The sequence below is a fragment of the Poecilia reticulata genome, chromosome 15, assembly GCF_904066995.2.
Source record: "Poecilia reticulata chromosome 15, P_reticulata-male-v2, whole genome shotgun sequence".
Classification (NCBI taxonomy): Eukaryota; Metazoa; Chordata; class Actinopteri; order Cyprinodontiformes; family Poeciliidae; genus Poecilia; species Poecilia reticulata.
In genome coordinates, this window is record NC_088844.1 from 25,264,738 (window position 1) to 25,282,981 (window position 18,244).

Genomic DNA, 18,244 nt, shown 5'->3' on the forward strand with positions numbered 1-18,244 from the left:
TTTTTAATTGAATTGACGGGATTTATAAAACGAAGAGTCTTGTTAGAGGTGCCCTGATGACGGACTCTAATAATCCTGATATGGCACTTTAAAATGAAAAGCCATAGCAGAATTTCAGGAGTTTCTAGGCCATGGATGGAAGTGCATCAGAGGTGATCTTAGTCTTTTCGGGGCCATGGGTTAAACACAGATATGGGTCCACCCTCCTTTCCTTCTAAATTTAATTTTTAAACTATAACTGGGGCTCTTTTGGGTTGTAGTTGTACAGTGGACTACATCTTGCTAAAGGAGTCATGGTAATTTGACATTTATATATGTACCAGTGACAAAAGAAAACGGTTTTTGGAAATATTTATTTTCAAAATATTTATATTAAATATTTACAAATTACTTTGTGACAAATAAAGTGATGAAAATTTGCAGCTTACACCTCTCCAGCCATTTGTTCCAGACAGAAGACAACACAGAAAACCAGGCACCTGTCAACCGAGAGCGCCCAAACTTAACATGATCACGATCTTAACACCTCCGTCCTTTAAAATGACAACGTGCCAGTTTACCTCATCTCCTTACAAAACAAACTTACACAAAAGTTTATTAAGCAAGCTCTGAATGCGGAGCAAAAACCTTGAATTTGTTTAAAAATTATTTTCCATCAGTAACCTTGAATTCAGACTGAATCTGAATCAAGAAGTATTCTAGAAAATTTCTGATTGGGTCCATTGTGATACCGCTGCGGTCAAGTATTAGTCCATTTCCAGAGTTAAAGACTGCAAACAAGAAATGATCGAGCTAATTAATTATAAACCTCTACACACGAAGGCATCATCATCAGAGGTCGTTTTTTTCGGGGATGTTCAGCACAGTGTTGCGCGGCGTCTCAGAGGTTGAAGTGCTCAGACTGAAGGAAGCTGGAGTTTCTCTGTACGCAGACTCCAGCAGCTGCTCTGCAGACGCAGCGTTGGACGGCGCGGCGAGGTCAGGGGTGAAACCTCGGGTCGCATCAGGCTGCGGCTGCGCAGGCGAGGCCGTCTGGGCGCTCGGCTGCTTCACCTGAGCGAGCCTCTCCGTCTCGGTATGCTTTCGGCCTCTCCGTTTCCCCAGGATCTTGACGTAGTTGGCGGGGACGAGTCCCGTGGTCTGACCGTCCACGGTGGCCAGCAGCCATCCACGCACCCGTGGCTGTAGCTCTGAACGAGGAGGATGACACACAGGAAGGACGTTAAGCTAACACCGGAAACTTAAACAAACTCTTAATACGTCATAATAAGATGTAATAAGAAAGGATAAAACATAGAAAAACAAAATTACGACATTCAAGTCGTACAAGGATAAATTCTTAATATTTCAACAATAGTCAATATTTTCACAATAAAGCGATTAAAGTCATAATATTGCAAGAATAAAGTGCTAATATTGCAAAATTAGTCATAATGCTACAAGAGTAAAGTTATACGAGAATAAAGTTGAACTATTACGAGAAAAAAGTTGTAGTATTTCTAGAATACTCAGTATTTTGAGATAAAGTCAATGTGTGATGATTAAAGTCATAATATTACCAGAATAAACTTTTAATATCACAAAAATAGTGATAAAATTCTCATATGAATTTTATTCACACGAGAATATTCTCGTATAACTATACTCTTGAATAAAATTACGAGAATAAAGCCGGAATATTTCAAGAATAAGGTCAATATTTTGAGAATAAAGTCATAAAATAATGAATTTATTCTCAAAATATTGTGATTTGTTCTAGCAATAAGTCACAAAGTAATAAAGTCCAGTTTTTGGACGCAACACTATGACTTTATTCTCATACCGGCTTATTCTCTTGATATTAAGACTTTATTTTCATAATATTAAGAGTCTTGCGACTTTACTCATGTAAATTTTATTTTATTTTCTTGGTCCTAATTCTCCATCACAGAAGCTACCAACTGACTACAAGGAAAATATAGTTTCTATTTCATCAGCCAGCAGAAATAATACTGTGTTTTATGTGTTTTGGAGGAGCAGATTCAGCGTGTTACATAAAGATGTTAACGAGTTCTCGCCTTTAGGAGCCAGGTTGAGCATGTCTCCGGCCCGCAGAGAAACTTCCTCCTCTGAGGAAGCTGTAAAATCGTATTCTGCTCTGGCAACGACGTGGTCGTCCTCCCCGCTGGCCCAGTTGGTGGCTAAACACAAGCAGAACATCTTCATTAACGAAATTAGAAATAAATGGAACAAAAACACACTTTTAAAAGTATTCATGACACAATCTACAAAAAAAGCACTTCCATGTATTTCAGATCAACACAAAGTAGTAAATAATGAAACCGAAGCACCAGACGGGAGATTTTGTCCTGCAGTTGTTGGTAGAAAGAGAGAAAAGAGAAACAATAAATCATACAAATGGAAATTATTGATTTCCATTTAATTTATCATGTGATTAATTGATTTATTGTTTATTGGGACAAGTCAATCTGTAACATGATTAAAAGTGAGGGCAAAGTACAAAGTGCTGCTGAAAAACCTTTGAGCTCAACAATAAGTGGCTCCAAAATATCAATAATTTACAAATATTCTTAATTCATGTCAAATCCAAAACCAAACATTAGAAACACATTTTAACCAAAAATTCACCTGAATTTTTAGTTAAAATTCTGGTGAATTTGAACTAAATTGGCTGAATTTAGTTCAAACAGAAAAATTTTCTTCTGCCTGATTTTGTTTCTTTTTATTTATATGAATTATTGTCAGTTTTGACCTAAAAATACCAAAAATGTCACTTAAATTTATATTTTGGTCCATCTGATTATGTCATTTTAAATGTTAAATGATAATTTGATCAGTTACTGAGTACTTGAGGCTTTTACCAAATACATTTTAACTTTTACTTGAGAACATTTCTTGGATACTCTGTGCCTCAACAGAAGCCCCTTCCAGCAGCTTCAGTTCATTTTGTTTTCTAGAAAAAGTCTCTACACCAAGCATTGCGAGGCTGGATATTTTTAAATTTAGAGAGAAATCAGATGCAAGTCTTACCACTTTCTTCAGAACCGGCCGTGGAGCTCAGCAGTTTCCAGATGAGATAGGGTCCACCGAGAACTACAGCGAAGAAGAGGAAGATCGGCCAGGACTTCACGCTCTGTTCCTCGGCTGCCGCTCCAAACGCCCTGGACGAAGCTGTAGCCAGGGCGTCGGTCGTGCTGTCGGCCCACAAGTCCTCCACGTCTGCATCCGACCCTCTCCCCAGTAGCCGCTTCAGCCGCCTGTAGAGGTAACGCAGCGTTCGCACCAAAGCGAACGCCGACAGAACCCTTGTGAGGTGAGCGCGCAGCCTCGTTAGGTGGTTGGCTACGTCCAGCACAGCGCGGAAGCTGTTGTAGACGGCTGAGAAGGTGGCGTCCAGCATCATGCTGACTGAAGCGAACGCCTGGACGATGCTTTCGATCGACTGGAAGGCGCCGCGGCTGCTCTCCTCCGCCTGCTGCACAAACCGGCTGGGGGCGACTTCTTCTGCATGAGGGAAGCGGCTGTAGCCTCCCAGGCCGTAGCTGCCGCCGCCGCCATAGCTGTAGGGGTTGTAGCCGCCGTAGACGGAGCTCCCGTAGGGACTGTAGCCGGAGGTGAAAGAGCTGTAGGATGGACGGTAGGACTGCTGCATGGGGCGGGGAGGCAGTGGAGGGGCCATTCTGGTCAAAACAGGAGGGCCTGCCGGCGTGGAGGGCCCCACAGCTGCCAGTCCAAAGTCTGCAGATCTGTTCAGTGAGAAAAGAAGCAAACATGCAATAATTTAGACAGCCGAGGTGACAAGAAGGAGCTTTCTGGGAAAATGGTTCAAAGAAGTAGATTTGTTACAATAAGGGCTGAAATGATTAATCGGTTTTATCAAATTAATCAGATTAATTGTGATTAACTTATTATTGAAGTAATTTTCAACCGATTTAGAACTTGATTAACTGATGCATACTAGGGCTGCACAGGGTTGTACAGAGTTTTCAATTAACCACGTAAACCTTTTTTTATTACAAAATATTAGAAAATAATTAAAAGATGCAAATAAGTAAATAGTTCAACTCCTTTTTTAAAATAAGAAAATAAACATTTTAATACCTTAAACAAAGTAACAAAGCAGTCCTTTAGTGAATTTGAACTGGAAAAAGCTAAAACTATCCCATTTTTTTGCACAAAACATATTTACAAAAGATGTTTTTATCATAAATATAGAAATATATATACATATATTGCACTGTTCTGGTTTATTTGCTCCTCTCAATATGTTGATTTTTAAGCAAATGGCCTTTCTTTGGCTCTGTACACTCTAGTTTATGATTAATTAACTATTAAATTGGTTGACGATTATTTGAATAATCGATCAATTCCATTAATCGTTTCAGCCCTAATGAATACAGACTCAAAAAAGGCAATATACTGGAAGAACAACATACTCAAAGCCGTAATTAGACCAAAAATGTACACAAATATACACATTTAAGACAAAAAAAACAAACTTTTATTTGTAAATATGTTCCAGTGGCAAAGTTTAAGCTTCAACTTGTTCAAACTGTGTAAAAAACTAAATCTTATTAAACACCTTTTGCTATCCAAAAGATTCCACGTCATTAAATAAATTAAATTAAATATTATAAAACAGTTCTGCAACAACTTTTAGGACAGTCTTTAAAAACAATAGCCCAGTTAAACACTCAATTTAAAAACTGAAATCTGTACACCCTGGTTGTTGCGATGATATTTAATTATAACCCCCCCAAAAGAGTAAAATTCAGCCGTCAGACTATAAAAGTAGATATCAGGCCTCGGGCAGGACAAGAACTGCTAATTTTAATTAATTTGTTGCTGTTTACTAATTAATTTAAACATGCAACCGATGAATTACGCACTGTTAAACTCGTCGTGTCAAATTATTCTGCAAAAGCGCTGCTAAATGTTTAGATCGGAGGTTTAGCAACTTTAGCATCAACTAGCTCACAACATTAGCAAACGCTAATGCTAAAAGGAAAGACCGACAAAATAAACTAAACAAATGCTTATTTACCTGTAATTTAAAGGCGCTCCAATAGCTCCTGGAATCCGCCTTTCCCAGGGCTTTGGGGGAGGATGTGAATCCATCTTAAAATATTAAACAAACAACTTAAACCCCCCCAGCGAAGTATATTGCCAGTCCGATGACCCGTTTTTTTTATGCTCCCTTCCAGTGCACCTCGTAATTTTCAAAATTCCAAAATAAACCCCATATTTCCATGACGTGTTTTCACGAAATGCCCTACTAGGCTTGTAAAGGAGATTGAATGTATTCATTATGACAAATTAGTTACATGTCTGTATTATTTGTTATTAAACTATTTAGGAATTACCCTGATACCCGAAAAGCCTCACTGTCACCAAACGTACCTGACGGTCAGACCAAAATAATAGATGACGATTGTTGTGTTTCAGTTTTTTTGCGTTTAACCTTGGGGGGAAAAGCAACCGTAAAATGTACTCAAGTAAGAGCAACACTACTCCCACATATTTTCTCAAGCAAAAATAAAAAGTAGCCATAGAAGAAATGACTCAAGAGTAAAACAGTATTTTAAAAAATAAGTTACTCTAATTTAATATCTGAATAAACATATACAATAGTCAAGCAAACAATATAAAACGTATGTTGCAGTAAAACTACTACTAAAAGTAAATTTCTTTCCCCAAAAAGGTTACTCAAGTAAAAGAAAATAACTAGTTACTACCTACCATCCATCCTAACAAAACATACCGCCTGTGCGATTAGTAGAGCCTGCTCTCATGTTACGTTTTTTTTTAAATATCGGCCACCAGAGGGTGCTGCAGCTCATCAAAAAAAGTGAGTCATCAACGTACATAAAAAGTACCAACAGAAGTTTTATAGGGAATAACCCTCACTTTGCAAGTCATATCAACTCAACAAAAAAAACAACAACAAAAATTATTCAGTCATATTACTACACTGACTTGTTCCAAGTCTCTTTACATAAATACAACCTAGTCAAATTCAAGACAGTAATATGTATTTAAATTAATGAAGCTGGGAAAATTTGAACGCTACACTTTGGATTACTCTATTTTTTACTCTTGTAAATGTGTTTTAGTATCATAAAGAGGTACATACAGTCAGTCAGCTAAGTTAGTTACTTACACTTATTTGTCATAAGTGTCTGATGGGTTGTCCAAGTCAACCCATCAGAAGTTTTCAAAAACTCTTATTGTTATTTTTATACATACACATTGCTGATATGGATAGTTGATTGATGCTTAATTGCCTGACCTTTGAGAAAAGGGGCAGACTATACAGGAATGTTTTTCTTATAAAGTCTTTTAATTCAAATCTTTTGTTTATATCAACATCTGACCATTTTAAACTGTAAATTAATTAAACTAATAAACAAATTAGATAAAAATTTGCTTATTTTATAGTTAAATTAAAGACAGCGTTCTCCCTTTCTTTCTTTCTTTCTTTCTTTCTTTCTTTCTTTCTTTCTTTCTTTCTTTCTTTCTTTCTTTCTTTCTTTCTTTCTTTCTTTCTTTCTTTCTTTCTTTCTTTCTTTCATTAAGACTCAAAAGTACTTTATTGATCCAAAAGGGAAATTCAGTGTTGTTGTAATTCATTAATTCAAACTCTTCAAAGAGTTATTGTAGATAGTGATGGTTGTTGGCAGGAAAGATCTCCTGTAGCAGTCTGTATTACAGTGAATTTGAAGAAGCCTCTGACTAAAAACACCCTGTTTTCCCAAGACAGTCTCATGGAGAGGATGGCCCATGATTTTCAATTTTCTTGATTTTACAAACAAAATAGATTTTAGGACGGGAAAAAAAATCCCATCAAACCTTTACAAAAGAGAACAAACGGATGTTTCTGATTGGAACATTGAAAATGAATGGAAATAATTGTGTTGTGACAACATGACATAAAAAACATACCAAAAAACAGCTTAAACTATCATTATCATTTTTTTGAAAATGTAACACTAAAACATAAAAACAACTTCAAAAACTGTCACTTTCAACAGTGGATTACGTCACTACAGCCTTCTTTATGTCTGAAGAACAGACATGTAATGCTGCTTTTAATACCACTGAGATCAGATATGTAAATAATGCTCTCACTAACGTCAGTAAACATGCAGGGGGCTGCTAGCGGCTGACATGTGTGAGAGGGAGGCTGCTCTTCATGCTAGCTGCAGTGGGGGCGTTCGCTGTGGTTTCAGGAGGGAGTCCTGTGATGTCAAGTGTTGTCGTGGGGCGTGGGAGGGTGTGTGCAGAGCTGTCGCTCTAGATTCTCCAGAGCTAGCATGACAGAGTTTGCCTGTGTCATCCCCCGGTGTAGGTGCACCAAGCTGCGGCTGCTGTTAGTTTGTGGCCTGACGGTGTCAGGGATCCCGAGCCACAGGTGGGAATCCGAAGTGTCACCCTCCTGCTGACGCCGACTGTGGGCAGACGCTCGAGCCGGCGTGTCGTCCTCCTGGTATTTGGGGGTTTGCGCTTTGTGATTCTAACCTTTCGTACTGGTACAAGATAAGATCAGGGGTCAGAAAATGGTGAACGCTCAGCAGCTCTGCAGAGGAGAGATGCAAATTCTGAAGGATTTAAAGTTAAACGCTCCGAGTAAATTCTTAATGTCATTAAAAAGTTTTTTTGTTTGTTGTTTTCTTTTATTCTGGCCTTTGCTTCCCTACATAATCTCACAAAACAGCCGAAACACTGAGCTCCTTTAATCCAGCCTAAAAGCCACCTGTTTATAGTTGATTTCAACTCATTATCACTGGAACTTTCACCAACATATTTGATGCGTATTGATGATTCTGATTGTGACACTTAACAAAATGTGTAATGTTTGTTCCTGGTTACTCTGTTGGTGACTGCATGATGTTTTTATGACTTCTTATTTTTGTGTTTTTATGATGTAAAGCACTTTGAACTGCCTTGTTGCTAAAATGTGCTATATAAATAAACTTGATTGATTGATTGATTGATTGATTGATTGGCCCCTAACTACATTTCTCAGCTTGTATCGATGGAGAGATTCAGATTTCGTGGAGGTTGTTGTTTAGTGATTCCAACAATCCCTTTACAACAAATTCACTGCAAAAACACATGTTATAAATGAAACAATCTGACAATGGAACTAGAACTTCTTCATCAACATAAAGAAATTATTGACTTAAAACAAATTCACGTTTCTTGCTGAAAGGTTACTTGTAAGTTAGTTTTGTCTAATTTCAAATGTAGTAAGAAATAGTAGTAAGACTAGAAATATTTGGTAAGATTTTGTGTTTTTGCAGTGTCTTCTTTTTGTGTTGGCAAAGACAATGTACCACATAGAGTCGAGACATTACCGGGTCTTTTTATAAGGTTTTAGTGACAGCATTCTTGAGTCTGTCTGCCCACTCTGGTAAGACAACAGTTTGTTCTTTTCAAGGTTTGTGAGATATTTTCATTTGCAGACAATGATTAACTCATTCTTACACTTCAAGAAAAACAGACACTTCTGGGGAAGTCACACGCCCACTGTGTATATTCCTCTGTTTGCACAACCAGAATGAATTATAACCAGGAAGGACTGTAAACAGAATCAAAGAATCCCAGAGTTTTTTCCCAAGGTCCTCAATCTGTCGCATCTCTTTCTATTCTTGAGGTCAGATAATGCTCGCCGGTTTGCCCAGGCTGCTGATTTCACCCCAACTTGGCAAACTTTGCATTGTGCTGAAGTTCCAGCGTTCCTGCTGTGCTTTTGACGGGCAGCACGCAGAACTGGCCTGAGAGTGATATGGGTGCTTTTTACTCTCTAGTTCCCCCTTCCTCTTTGTGTGTGTGTGAGCGCTCTGCACAGGCCAGACAGTTAGATGGACGCATTTACAAAAGTGGAACTACTGAGAGAAAAATGTTGCTGGAAGGTACAGAGCTTGCATGTGTGAACGCTGACTTAGATGCACAGAGACCACTCCAGCCTGCAATGTCAGTAAAAACAAACAGCAGCCAATTGAAGAAGGCTCTAACAGAGGTTGCAAAATAGTAATTAACAAAACAAGAGAAGTGGAAAAATGTCTGGACTACTAAGAAAATAACAGAAAAGTAAGAACCCACCACAATACCATGACAAAAAGATTTCAAAGGAACTTAAAGAAGAAGCTGGTGGGGGTGCTGTGGTGGCGCAAGAGCAAAGCACAACCCACACATGGAGGCCTTAGTCCTCGTGCTGGTGATTGCAGGGTCAATTCCCAGCCTGGCAACATTTGTCCCATGTCTTCCTCCTCTCTCATTACCCTGTTTCCAGTTGAACTGCTTTCAAACAAAGGCCACGAGAGCCAATAATAATTTAAAAAAGAAGAAAATTGTGCTGCCTATTGGAAATAGGACAAATCCAAACAATTTGAAGTCCATCTTTGTACAATGAGAAACATTTTCTACAAGTGTGAAACATGTAAATAAAGCCTCTACTATTTAACTGCACAAGGCTGGTTTGAACCGGACAAATGAGACCATAGTAGAGATGTTTATCTGTGATATACAGCATGATGGTTGGAGAAAACCAAAAATAACACCTAGCTCATATAATGTGTTAAGCACGGTGTTGGAGGGCTGATGATGTGGGTTTGTGTTTGGCACATTGCAGTCGTTGAGTAGACCTCTGTGAATCAAACTATTTCAGAGTCAAAACTTGGTGTTCAACAGTAAAAATGATCCAGACAAGGAAGAAAAACTACAACAAAATGGCTGAAATGGAAAAGAATCAAATGAAGTGGTTCAGTCAAAGTTCAGCCATTATCCTGTTTGAAATGCAGCAAACGCCGGGCAGACGTTAGGATTGCTGCAAACTTTAAAAATTAAAGAGGAAAACAATGACACAAGGAAGTTCATTCTTCTAAAAGTTAATGGGGTCTACTTAGTCTTTCACATATAACTTTCTTTATTTTATTTCTAATAAATATTGCCAGTTTTGTGCATTTCAGTGCTTAAGGATAATGTCCTTAACATAAAATCCTGAAGAGGTGAAAATGGTGTAGTTTGTTTTAAACCATGACTGAAAGTCGTCATGGTTTAAAACATAATAACTGTCTATAAATATTCTATTTTACTTTTTTTTTTGTTTTGTTTTTGTTTGTTTGGATAACAAAAAGAGTAAGCTAGGTTAGTTGAGCTGGTTAGCCTAGCTTACGTTCTATATATTTTCCAAACACAGTTTTATCTTTATTTTCTGGCAATAATGACAATAAATGACAATAAATATTCATCAAGTATATATATTAGATATTACTTACATTAGTGACACAAATGCTTAAAAAAGAAGATATGAAGTCAATAAGTTAGCTTTAGCTGGGATGGATGCTTCAGCGATAGCTAGCGAGCCATGACAGACCAAGTAACAAAAATAAAGTAGCGCGAATTGCTTGTCTTTATAGACGTTTCGTCCAGAAAAAAACTACTTTATTTATTATATTCATCAAATATTTATGTGGTACATTATAACACAAATGTAATAAAGGAAAATATTACAAGTATGGGAAGCTAGAATGTTAGCTTTAGTTTTGACTGAAGCTTATCATAGCTAACTAGGCATAACTAATCAAATCGCAAAAATACAGTAGCGGCAGGAGTTCGTCTTCATGGGAGTACAACATTTTATTCATCCAGAAAAAAGTCTTTATTTATTATATTCATCAAAATATATCTGATAATAATCTTATAACTTAGGGACTTATATGGACTTAAATGTCAAAAAAAGATATTCTAAATGTGGGAAGTCCACAAATTAGCTTTAGTTCTTACTGAAGCTTAGCTAGCAAGGCATAACTAATCACATAGCAAAAATACAGTAGTAGTTTGTTCATGTGGGAGTCAAGAAAAAAGTTATTATATTCATTAAAAAAATGTTTTTAATGAATTACGTTTTAATGATGTAATGTTTTTTGTTTTTATTTTTATTTTTATTTTGTTTTTCTATTTTTTTAAAATCTCTCTTTCTCACTGATTATTTCTGTTTTTATTTTAATTATGTAAAGCACTTTGAAATGCCTTGCTGCTGAAATGTGCTATACAAATAAAATTTGATTGATTGATTGATTGATTAAAGTATATGCTAATTGTATAAAATACACTTTGTTTTGAATACTATTTTTAATAGGTTAAAATAAACATATTTTGGAGGCAAAAATGTAAATTCTGTACACTTAAAAGCCAAAAAAAATAAACTCATCTTTGAAAGTTGAAGTTAAATAAAGTTAAACAACCACTAGTTCCTTTATGTGGATGACATATTTTAAAAGGGAAAAATATTTATTCACCTTAAGGCAGAATGTATAGCTATAAAACACCCTGCCAAACACCACACACATACACCGTGACAAGTTTTTCACAGTCAGAGCTTTGTGGGATTTTCCCTGCACTCGAATATGAGTTAGGTCTTGCATGGGGAGCTGTTTTAGCTATGCATGGCGAAGGATACCTATAATTAAAATGTGCTGCAGGAAGTTTGCAAAAAATCGGAGGAGCCGAGCATACAAGCAATAACCATTATTCATATTTCAGAAGGAAGTCCTGTCTGGGTTGGAAAAGTGAACAAAGATATTTAAAGTTTAGCGTTTTTTGAGCGCAAGTCATCTGTTTCAGGGGAAACTCTGTCATAACTTGTATTCAGACATGAAATCTGATCAACTTCTTTCAGGTAATTATATATAAAAATAGAACTACTTCAGAGGCAGATATCTTTTTAAATGCTACGTCAGTGTAGTGCTACTATGTCATGCAAATGATGACGAGGTTTGCAGTCACGTAGTAGCTCCTTTCTAAACTGCTGAGATAACAGAACGTTCTTTCAGGTGAAGAAAGCTGATGTTGTCACAGAGTGGTTGCAGTTCGCAAAAAGGAAAGGAGGGCGTTGAAGGAGGGAGGAGACAGAGCAGCAGAGGAGGAGCCTTACTGGCAATAAGTGGCTAAACTGGTCTAGCTTGCCTTTTCCAGGATATGGGTAGGAAACATTCAACGATATACGTTGCAATGAGCCACTGTAACAAACTGTCACTGTAAAAGCAGAGTAAGTCTGCACACATAGACACAACACCCTGAATGTGCACGTGCCCCAGAAGTGAAGTGTTGCATTGTGAAAACTCCCTGCATAGACGTCAGATAAATACATCCTCCTGCAGAAGTGAAATGTCATGATGAAACTGATCACTGCAGGCGGCGAAGACTGTCTGTCCTCTTTTTATTAACCAATAATTTAGGTAACACATTACCTAAATTTATCCTAAAGTCCTCAGGTCCTGATCACTAAAGGATCTGAGGACTGTCTGTCCTCTTCTTATTAACCAATAATTTAGGAAATGCATCATTTCATCCCCGGTTCATGTTTGAGGGTGATTTGCAATAGCTAAACACATATTATTTAAGTTCAACTAAACAAAAAAACAACTTGAAGTTTCTGCATTTTATTAGAAGGAGGTTGCTTTATTACACCTTGTCATTGTGTCGTGTTTATTTGTATAAAAAATAAAGCAACAGAGGTGAAGAAAATGACATTTAAAAAACATGAATATGTTTTAAAAAAAAAGACTTTCTGCACATCTCTGGAATTTATATTAAAAATCAAATTAAATCATTATAAAATGTAAACTATATGTTTTGAAGAGTACAACATAAACACATATTTTCTGGTGCAAACATTTCAATTCTGGAGCCTTGAAGGCCTAAAATACAATTTATTCTGAGTAAATAAAGTACAACTACCATTATTTCAATGAAGATAAACTTACAGAGGAAGATTAATTCACTTAAAGACAGAAAACAAACTCTGCCTTTTACCTCCATCGAGTCTGGTTAGGTAAAATTGTTTGCAAATGTTGATTAAAAGTGACCCGAGAATGGTGCCTTGAGGAACGCCACAAGTGATTTTTGTTTGTATCAACTTATAATTGTGTTGGTTTGTCAAGTAAGAACTGTTTCCACCCACTTTTTCATTCCTTTCATCAGCATATTATGATCAACTGTGACAAACATTTAGTTGTGGCTTGAACACAGAAATCGTTAATGTATAAAAACCTTTTCCAAAGCTGTCAGTGCAGCGGTGACTGCAGAGCATTTAAGATTATTTTAACCAAAAAAAGAGTACATTTCTTCTTTCTGTAACATAACCATAGCGATCCAAAACACAATCGTGTGTTGTTACTATTTTTCCCTAGCAACAACACACGATTGGCTGTTTAGTTCCACTGCTTCTCAGCGGAAATTCAGCTTTGAATCACAGTCAGTTGGCTGGAAATGTTTTGTTAGTAATTCAGATTACATTTAGCCACACACTCTGTCAATGAAAACTTGCATTGATAATGCAATTTAAAAAAATTAAAATTTCCACACTCCACATTTGAGAGTGACAAATTAATCTATTTGGCTTGTTGAATTCATTTCAGCTAAAGGATTTAGATTTATTACATGCATATTTGGAGGTTCAATTGTGTCTCTTTGCCCTTTTAGATATAAAACTGCAAAAAGCTGCAAAAAAGTCAGACCAGAGATGAGCTACTGGCAGAGCTTACCGGTTCGTTAGAGTGGCTTTTAGGCTAAATTGTCCGTAAATGTTCAGTTCAGCCTAAAAAAACCCCTTTGGTACTCGTGAACTAACCCTGATAATAACTGAAAAGCAGACTGCTGCCGGTACCTTGTGCGGCGAGGTTAAATCAGGGTTCACTGTGGTTCTACACAACGAGACAGGAAGGAAGCTACATTCAGCATTTCTTTTCAGACTCCCAATACAAGAGAAACAAACATCTCCAGTGCAGCACATCCTGGGTTCCTCGGTAATGACGCTCTACATTGATTGTAACTGCCAGAAGGTTTCAAGAAACAAGATTGGAATCAGAGCGTCGATTTATTCCCTATCAATGTTCATTACATTGTTGTTCTGAAAAAGAAAAACGGCACTTTTTCTTATAAGTGTGCTCGGAAAATTAAGTCTTAATGTTTCTAAAATCCTGTTCGTCAGAACCAGACGATGCGTTTCAACAACGTGGAATCCTGTGAGTTTCAGGTTACAGTGTGAGCAGAAGCCATGTGGTCAAACCTGGTGGATTACATTTTGCTGATGTGCTGAGTAAACTCAACTTCATAAGGTCACAGCTGAGTTTTCAGGAGTAGAAATAAACTCAAATCAGGTGTTACCAGGTTCCCGTCTCCAGGGTTTTCTGTACAAAGTCAAGGCTGATACAAAAAGACGGTGGAATATTGTATTTTCCAACAAAATATCTACTTTAAACCACCACCACTTCTATAACCTCCATTTTATATCAATTTACAAAATAAGTATCAATAAGTCTCACTGAGAAATGAGAAAAATACAAACACTGTAAAAACACGGTGTAGTTTATAGTACAAATCTTTTACTATACTTAACTTTTCAGCAAGATGAGCTCGTTTTACGTCAATCATTTCTTAATATTTTTTAGAAATTCTTATTTCACTGGCAGATTTTTTCACTTATACCAAGAAATGTTTTCCATGTTTTAAGTGAAATAATCTCCCAGTGGAACTAGAATGTTGTTTTTTATTCATATTTAGGATTTATTTACTTAAAACTATCTCACTATATTTTGCTGAAAAGTTATTTGCAAGCTGGTTTTGTTTTATTTCAAGTATAGTAAAAGATTTGTACTAGAAACTACACCAAAAATACTTTGCAAGATTTTGTGTTTTTGCAGTGAAGACAAAATACAAAAAAATCTTAATCTTGTCAAATTGTTTTTATAAAATAAATGTAAAATACCTTTTTTACTGCTTTACCTTCCAGGTTGTTTATGACTTTTACCTTCTACATTCCTGCTTTCAAGCACTCTTCAAAATAGAGAAAACAAGAGAACATGCAGTGTTCTCCTGTGCATTCACAACCAAGACAAAAATGATTTGTTTACCACTACTTTTGAGATTACTAACTCCTGCAAAAACAATTACATGCCATCTACAAGCCAGGAAAAAATAATTTCAGCCCTACCATCACAAACAAAAGCATGTAGAATTAGGTAAACTGAACTTATAAACACTCAAAAAAATATCTGGCATCAAAGAGGGGATTAATATTTATGAAAATCACTTTCTGCCCTCTGTTAAACACAGTGGAGGATCTGTCATGATGTGGGCTTGTTTGCTCCAAAATGCACCAAGAACATTGCTGGAAAGACATGTTTTAGACAGAACCCGGTGGCCTTTTTCAGATAATTGAAACTCTGGTGTTCATTAAGATCCAAAACAGCCAAATCAACTCAGAAATGGAAAACCCCTGAATATTCTCTGACCATGTCCTGACAAGTCGTTGCTGCTAGAGCAGATTAAGTTCCTGTGTGATGATTTAATAACCAACTACCCTGAACATCCCTCAGAGTTTGAGACGTTGATGCTGCGCAGCTAACGTCACTGCAAATTAAAAACTGTGGAGATTCTTATGCTTGGAACCGGATTACAGAGGTAACATCTAGTTTCAAATGTGTCAGGACATCTGACTCATTACGTTACATACATTTCAGCCGATGACATAGACAGCTTCATTATCATTAATCTCATCTGGTTTTTTCATTTATATCAAAGTGAAACAAACAGGATTGTGCGGTTTTCATTTGCAAATTTTTACAAAAGTCTGTAGGATCTCATAATTAAATCAATCAAAGCTGCACGGAAAAATAAAACATCAAAATTTACAATTTTTCTGTTTGCTGTTCACCTGTCCAGGGTGAACCCCACCTCTCACCCGGAACGTTAGCTGGAGATGGGCACCAGCAACCCTCCCGACCCCACTGAGGGACAAGGGTGTCAAGAAAATGGATGGATGTTTGCTGTTCAGTTAGAGTTGAAACTAAAAGTTTAGACGAACTTGCTCAACAGCTGCAACATTTCCTTTATTATGCAACAGGTGGCTTGTCAATCCCATAATATCACATGAAAAACATGACATTTCAGAAGAGCTGTGTGTTCCTCAAATGTTTTTCCCTCTCGGCATCATTTTACATAAAGCGACTGTGTGAAATGTCTAGATACCCAGAAGAACGGTTGTTTTTTTAAATGTAACTGATTTGATGTGAAAGCAGGAAATAAAAGGAAATACAAACTTTAGAAAAGTCCTGCTGTCTTTTCTTATCTGGCGTTTTGACTTGTTCATTACAAGGATTGTGGAAAAATAGAAGGGATTAATGACATTTCAACTTATTTTTTTTCCAGTTTTCTCCTTTTTCAACACAGATCTTGCAGAGTAATATTTCCTGTCTTTATCTTTTGTTTATTATCTTCCGGCTCCGTTGTGTTGCTTATTGTAACAACAGAGTGAGTCAAGTATAAATCTTCCAGGATGTGTGAGTAATAGGGCTGGAGCAGGGCGGTGGCCATATGCGAAGTAGTTATTTACAGTCAAATTAACTTCTGCACCTCACTTTCATTCTTACTTCAGCAGGCTACACTTTGTACTCCTTTATTTAAAAAAAAGAAAAACATCACAGACAACCCTACACATCTTCTTCATCAGACTTCAGTCAGAGGCGTCTTGAGACTCACTGTAATACAGACTGCTAGTGGGGATTCTCTGAAGAAACTTGGTAATGTTTAAATTCCATTTAGGATTAATAAAGTGTTTTATAAATTAATTGAATTAAATTTAGATAAACACCACCTGTTTATATCACCAACACAAAGAAAACTGCCATCTCAACTGTAAACAATGACATAAAAATAGTAAAGTGCATTTAAAAAAACCGTTAGCCTTAGTAAGCTAGCAATATCGGTTAGCCTGGTAACTGAGGGCGACTTTTAGCAAATCTCTCTGGTTCTTTCTACCACATTATTGTGTTTTATATAAAACATTTTAGTAACATATCCCCTTTCAGAAATTCTTTACCACATTGTGTGAGTCTAATTTTGAAAGATCTACTGCTAATAAACGTTTTGACTTTGCAGCTACAGGCTAAACGTTTTGTGTGTTTAGTAGCCATGTTTGTTTTGTAGTTTAGGGCTGGCAGGAAATGCAGCTAAATCCTCGAAAGAAGTTGTGGTATAGATAGTACACTTCGAAAACCGGGTAAAAAAAAAAAGAAGTTTACATTAAGAACTAATCATGTGCAAATGTTTTGTGAGGGTAATTTATGACATTGTCATGGTTCAGAGGTTTTTAATAGCATTAGCGCTATGCTAGGTGCAAGCATCACTGTAACTCACAGTAATACAATGAAATTTTCAATCCGTTAAATTTTCTCTATGCTTAGTGATTTTTAAACTGACCATACATCACCACAATAGGTTAGTCATTAGTTTCAGTTGAGCTTGAAGTCTGGTTTCACTTTTTAAGTGATAGTCTTAGATCGTTTTATGTAGTTCTGTTGTGCTGAAACAGAAAGTGAATGTCTAGCTTACAACCAAATTTCTGATGAAAATTTTGGTCTGGGGTCGAAGACAACTTAAAATGAAAGTGCAAAGTGAAGAGGATTCATCTAAACACACTGTTGTCTAGTCACTCAGGGGAAGGCATTCTCACTGGCGTCAATACTTTAAATAACACTACAAAATTGGAGTTTTTTACATATTAACAATATTCAATTCAATTAAAAAATAGTTTTTTATCCCAAAGGCAATTTATTGGCAATTTATGCAAGTAGCTTCAAAGAGCTGTGGATGGTGAAGGATATCCAGCAGCAGTCAGTCCTCCAACGATATTGAAGAAGCCTCTGACTGAATACTTTTGCTGTTTGAACTTCCTTCTCCTCTCTCTTTTCTCTCTGGTCTTGTTCTGCATTGATGAAGTCTCCTCTGAGATTTGGGGTAACAGTTCAGGTATTTTTGAGCTTTTGAGATGCTAACCAGCAACGCTACAGTAAAACAATCCCTTGCTACGTTTACTAGTCATAACTGTCCAAAAGCAAAAAAAGAAGAGCAAAAATTCTCTGTTTATGTTCAGAACCATTCAGATGTTTCTCATACACGTCTAGAACCTTCTTTCAAATAACTGGTGGTGTTTCTGCTGTCGATTTCTTCTGTTTACATGGATTCAGTATAATCTATATACTCTATATTCCCGGTATTAGCAGGACCACAAACACCCACAAATAATTCCCCTCTAAAACCGTGTATAACTGCCTATTAAAATAGTTCAAACACCAACTTTACATTGATTTACATTAATAAGCACAGGGGAAACACTTCGGGGTTCAGACCGTTAGCACCAAGGGAAATAAATGCCGCTTTTCGATTGGCTGGTTTACAA

At 36.7% G+C, this 18,244-nt stretch overlaps 1 protein-coding gene across 1 annotated transcript; it reads right to left on the reverse strand.

Annotated features, from left to right (window-relative positions):
* Positions 1–334: 334 nt before the first annotated feature.
* On the reverse strand, positions 335–5,374 carry pex13 (peroxisomal biogenesis factor 13). The gene is made up of 4 exons (XM_008430377.3): positions 5,045–5,374; positions 3,031–3,746; positions 2,058–2,180; positions 335–1,190 (listed from the first exon to the last, which is right to left on the reverse strand). The coding sequence occupies exons 1-4, from the start codon at positions 5,116–5,118 to the stop codon at positions 832–834; spliced, it is 1,272 nt and encodes a 423-aa protein (XP_008428599.1). The 5' UTR covers positions 5,119–5,374; the 3' UTR covers positions 335–831.
* Positions 5,375–18,244: the final 12,870 nt, after the last annotated feature.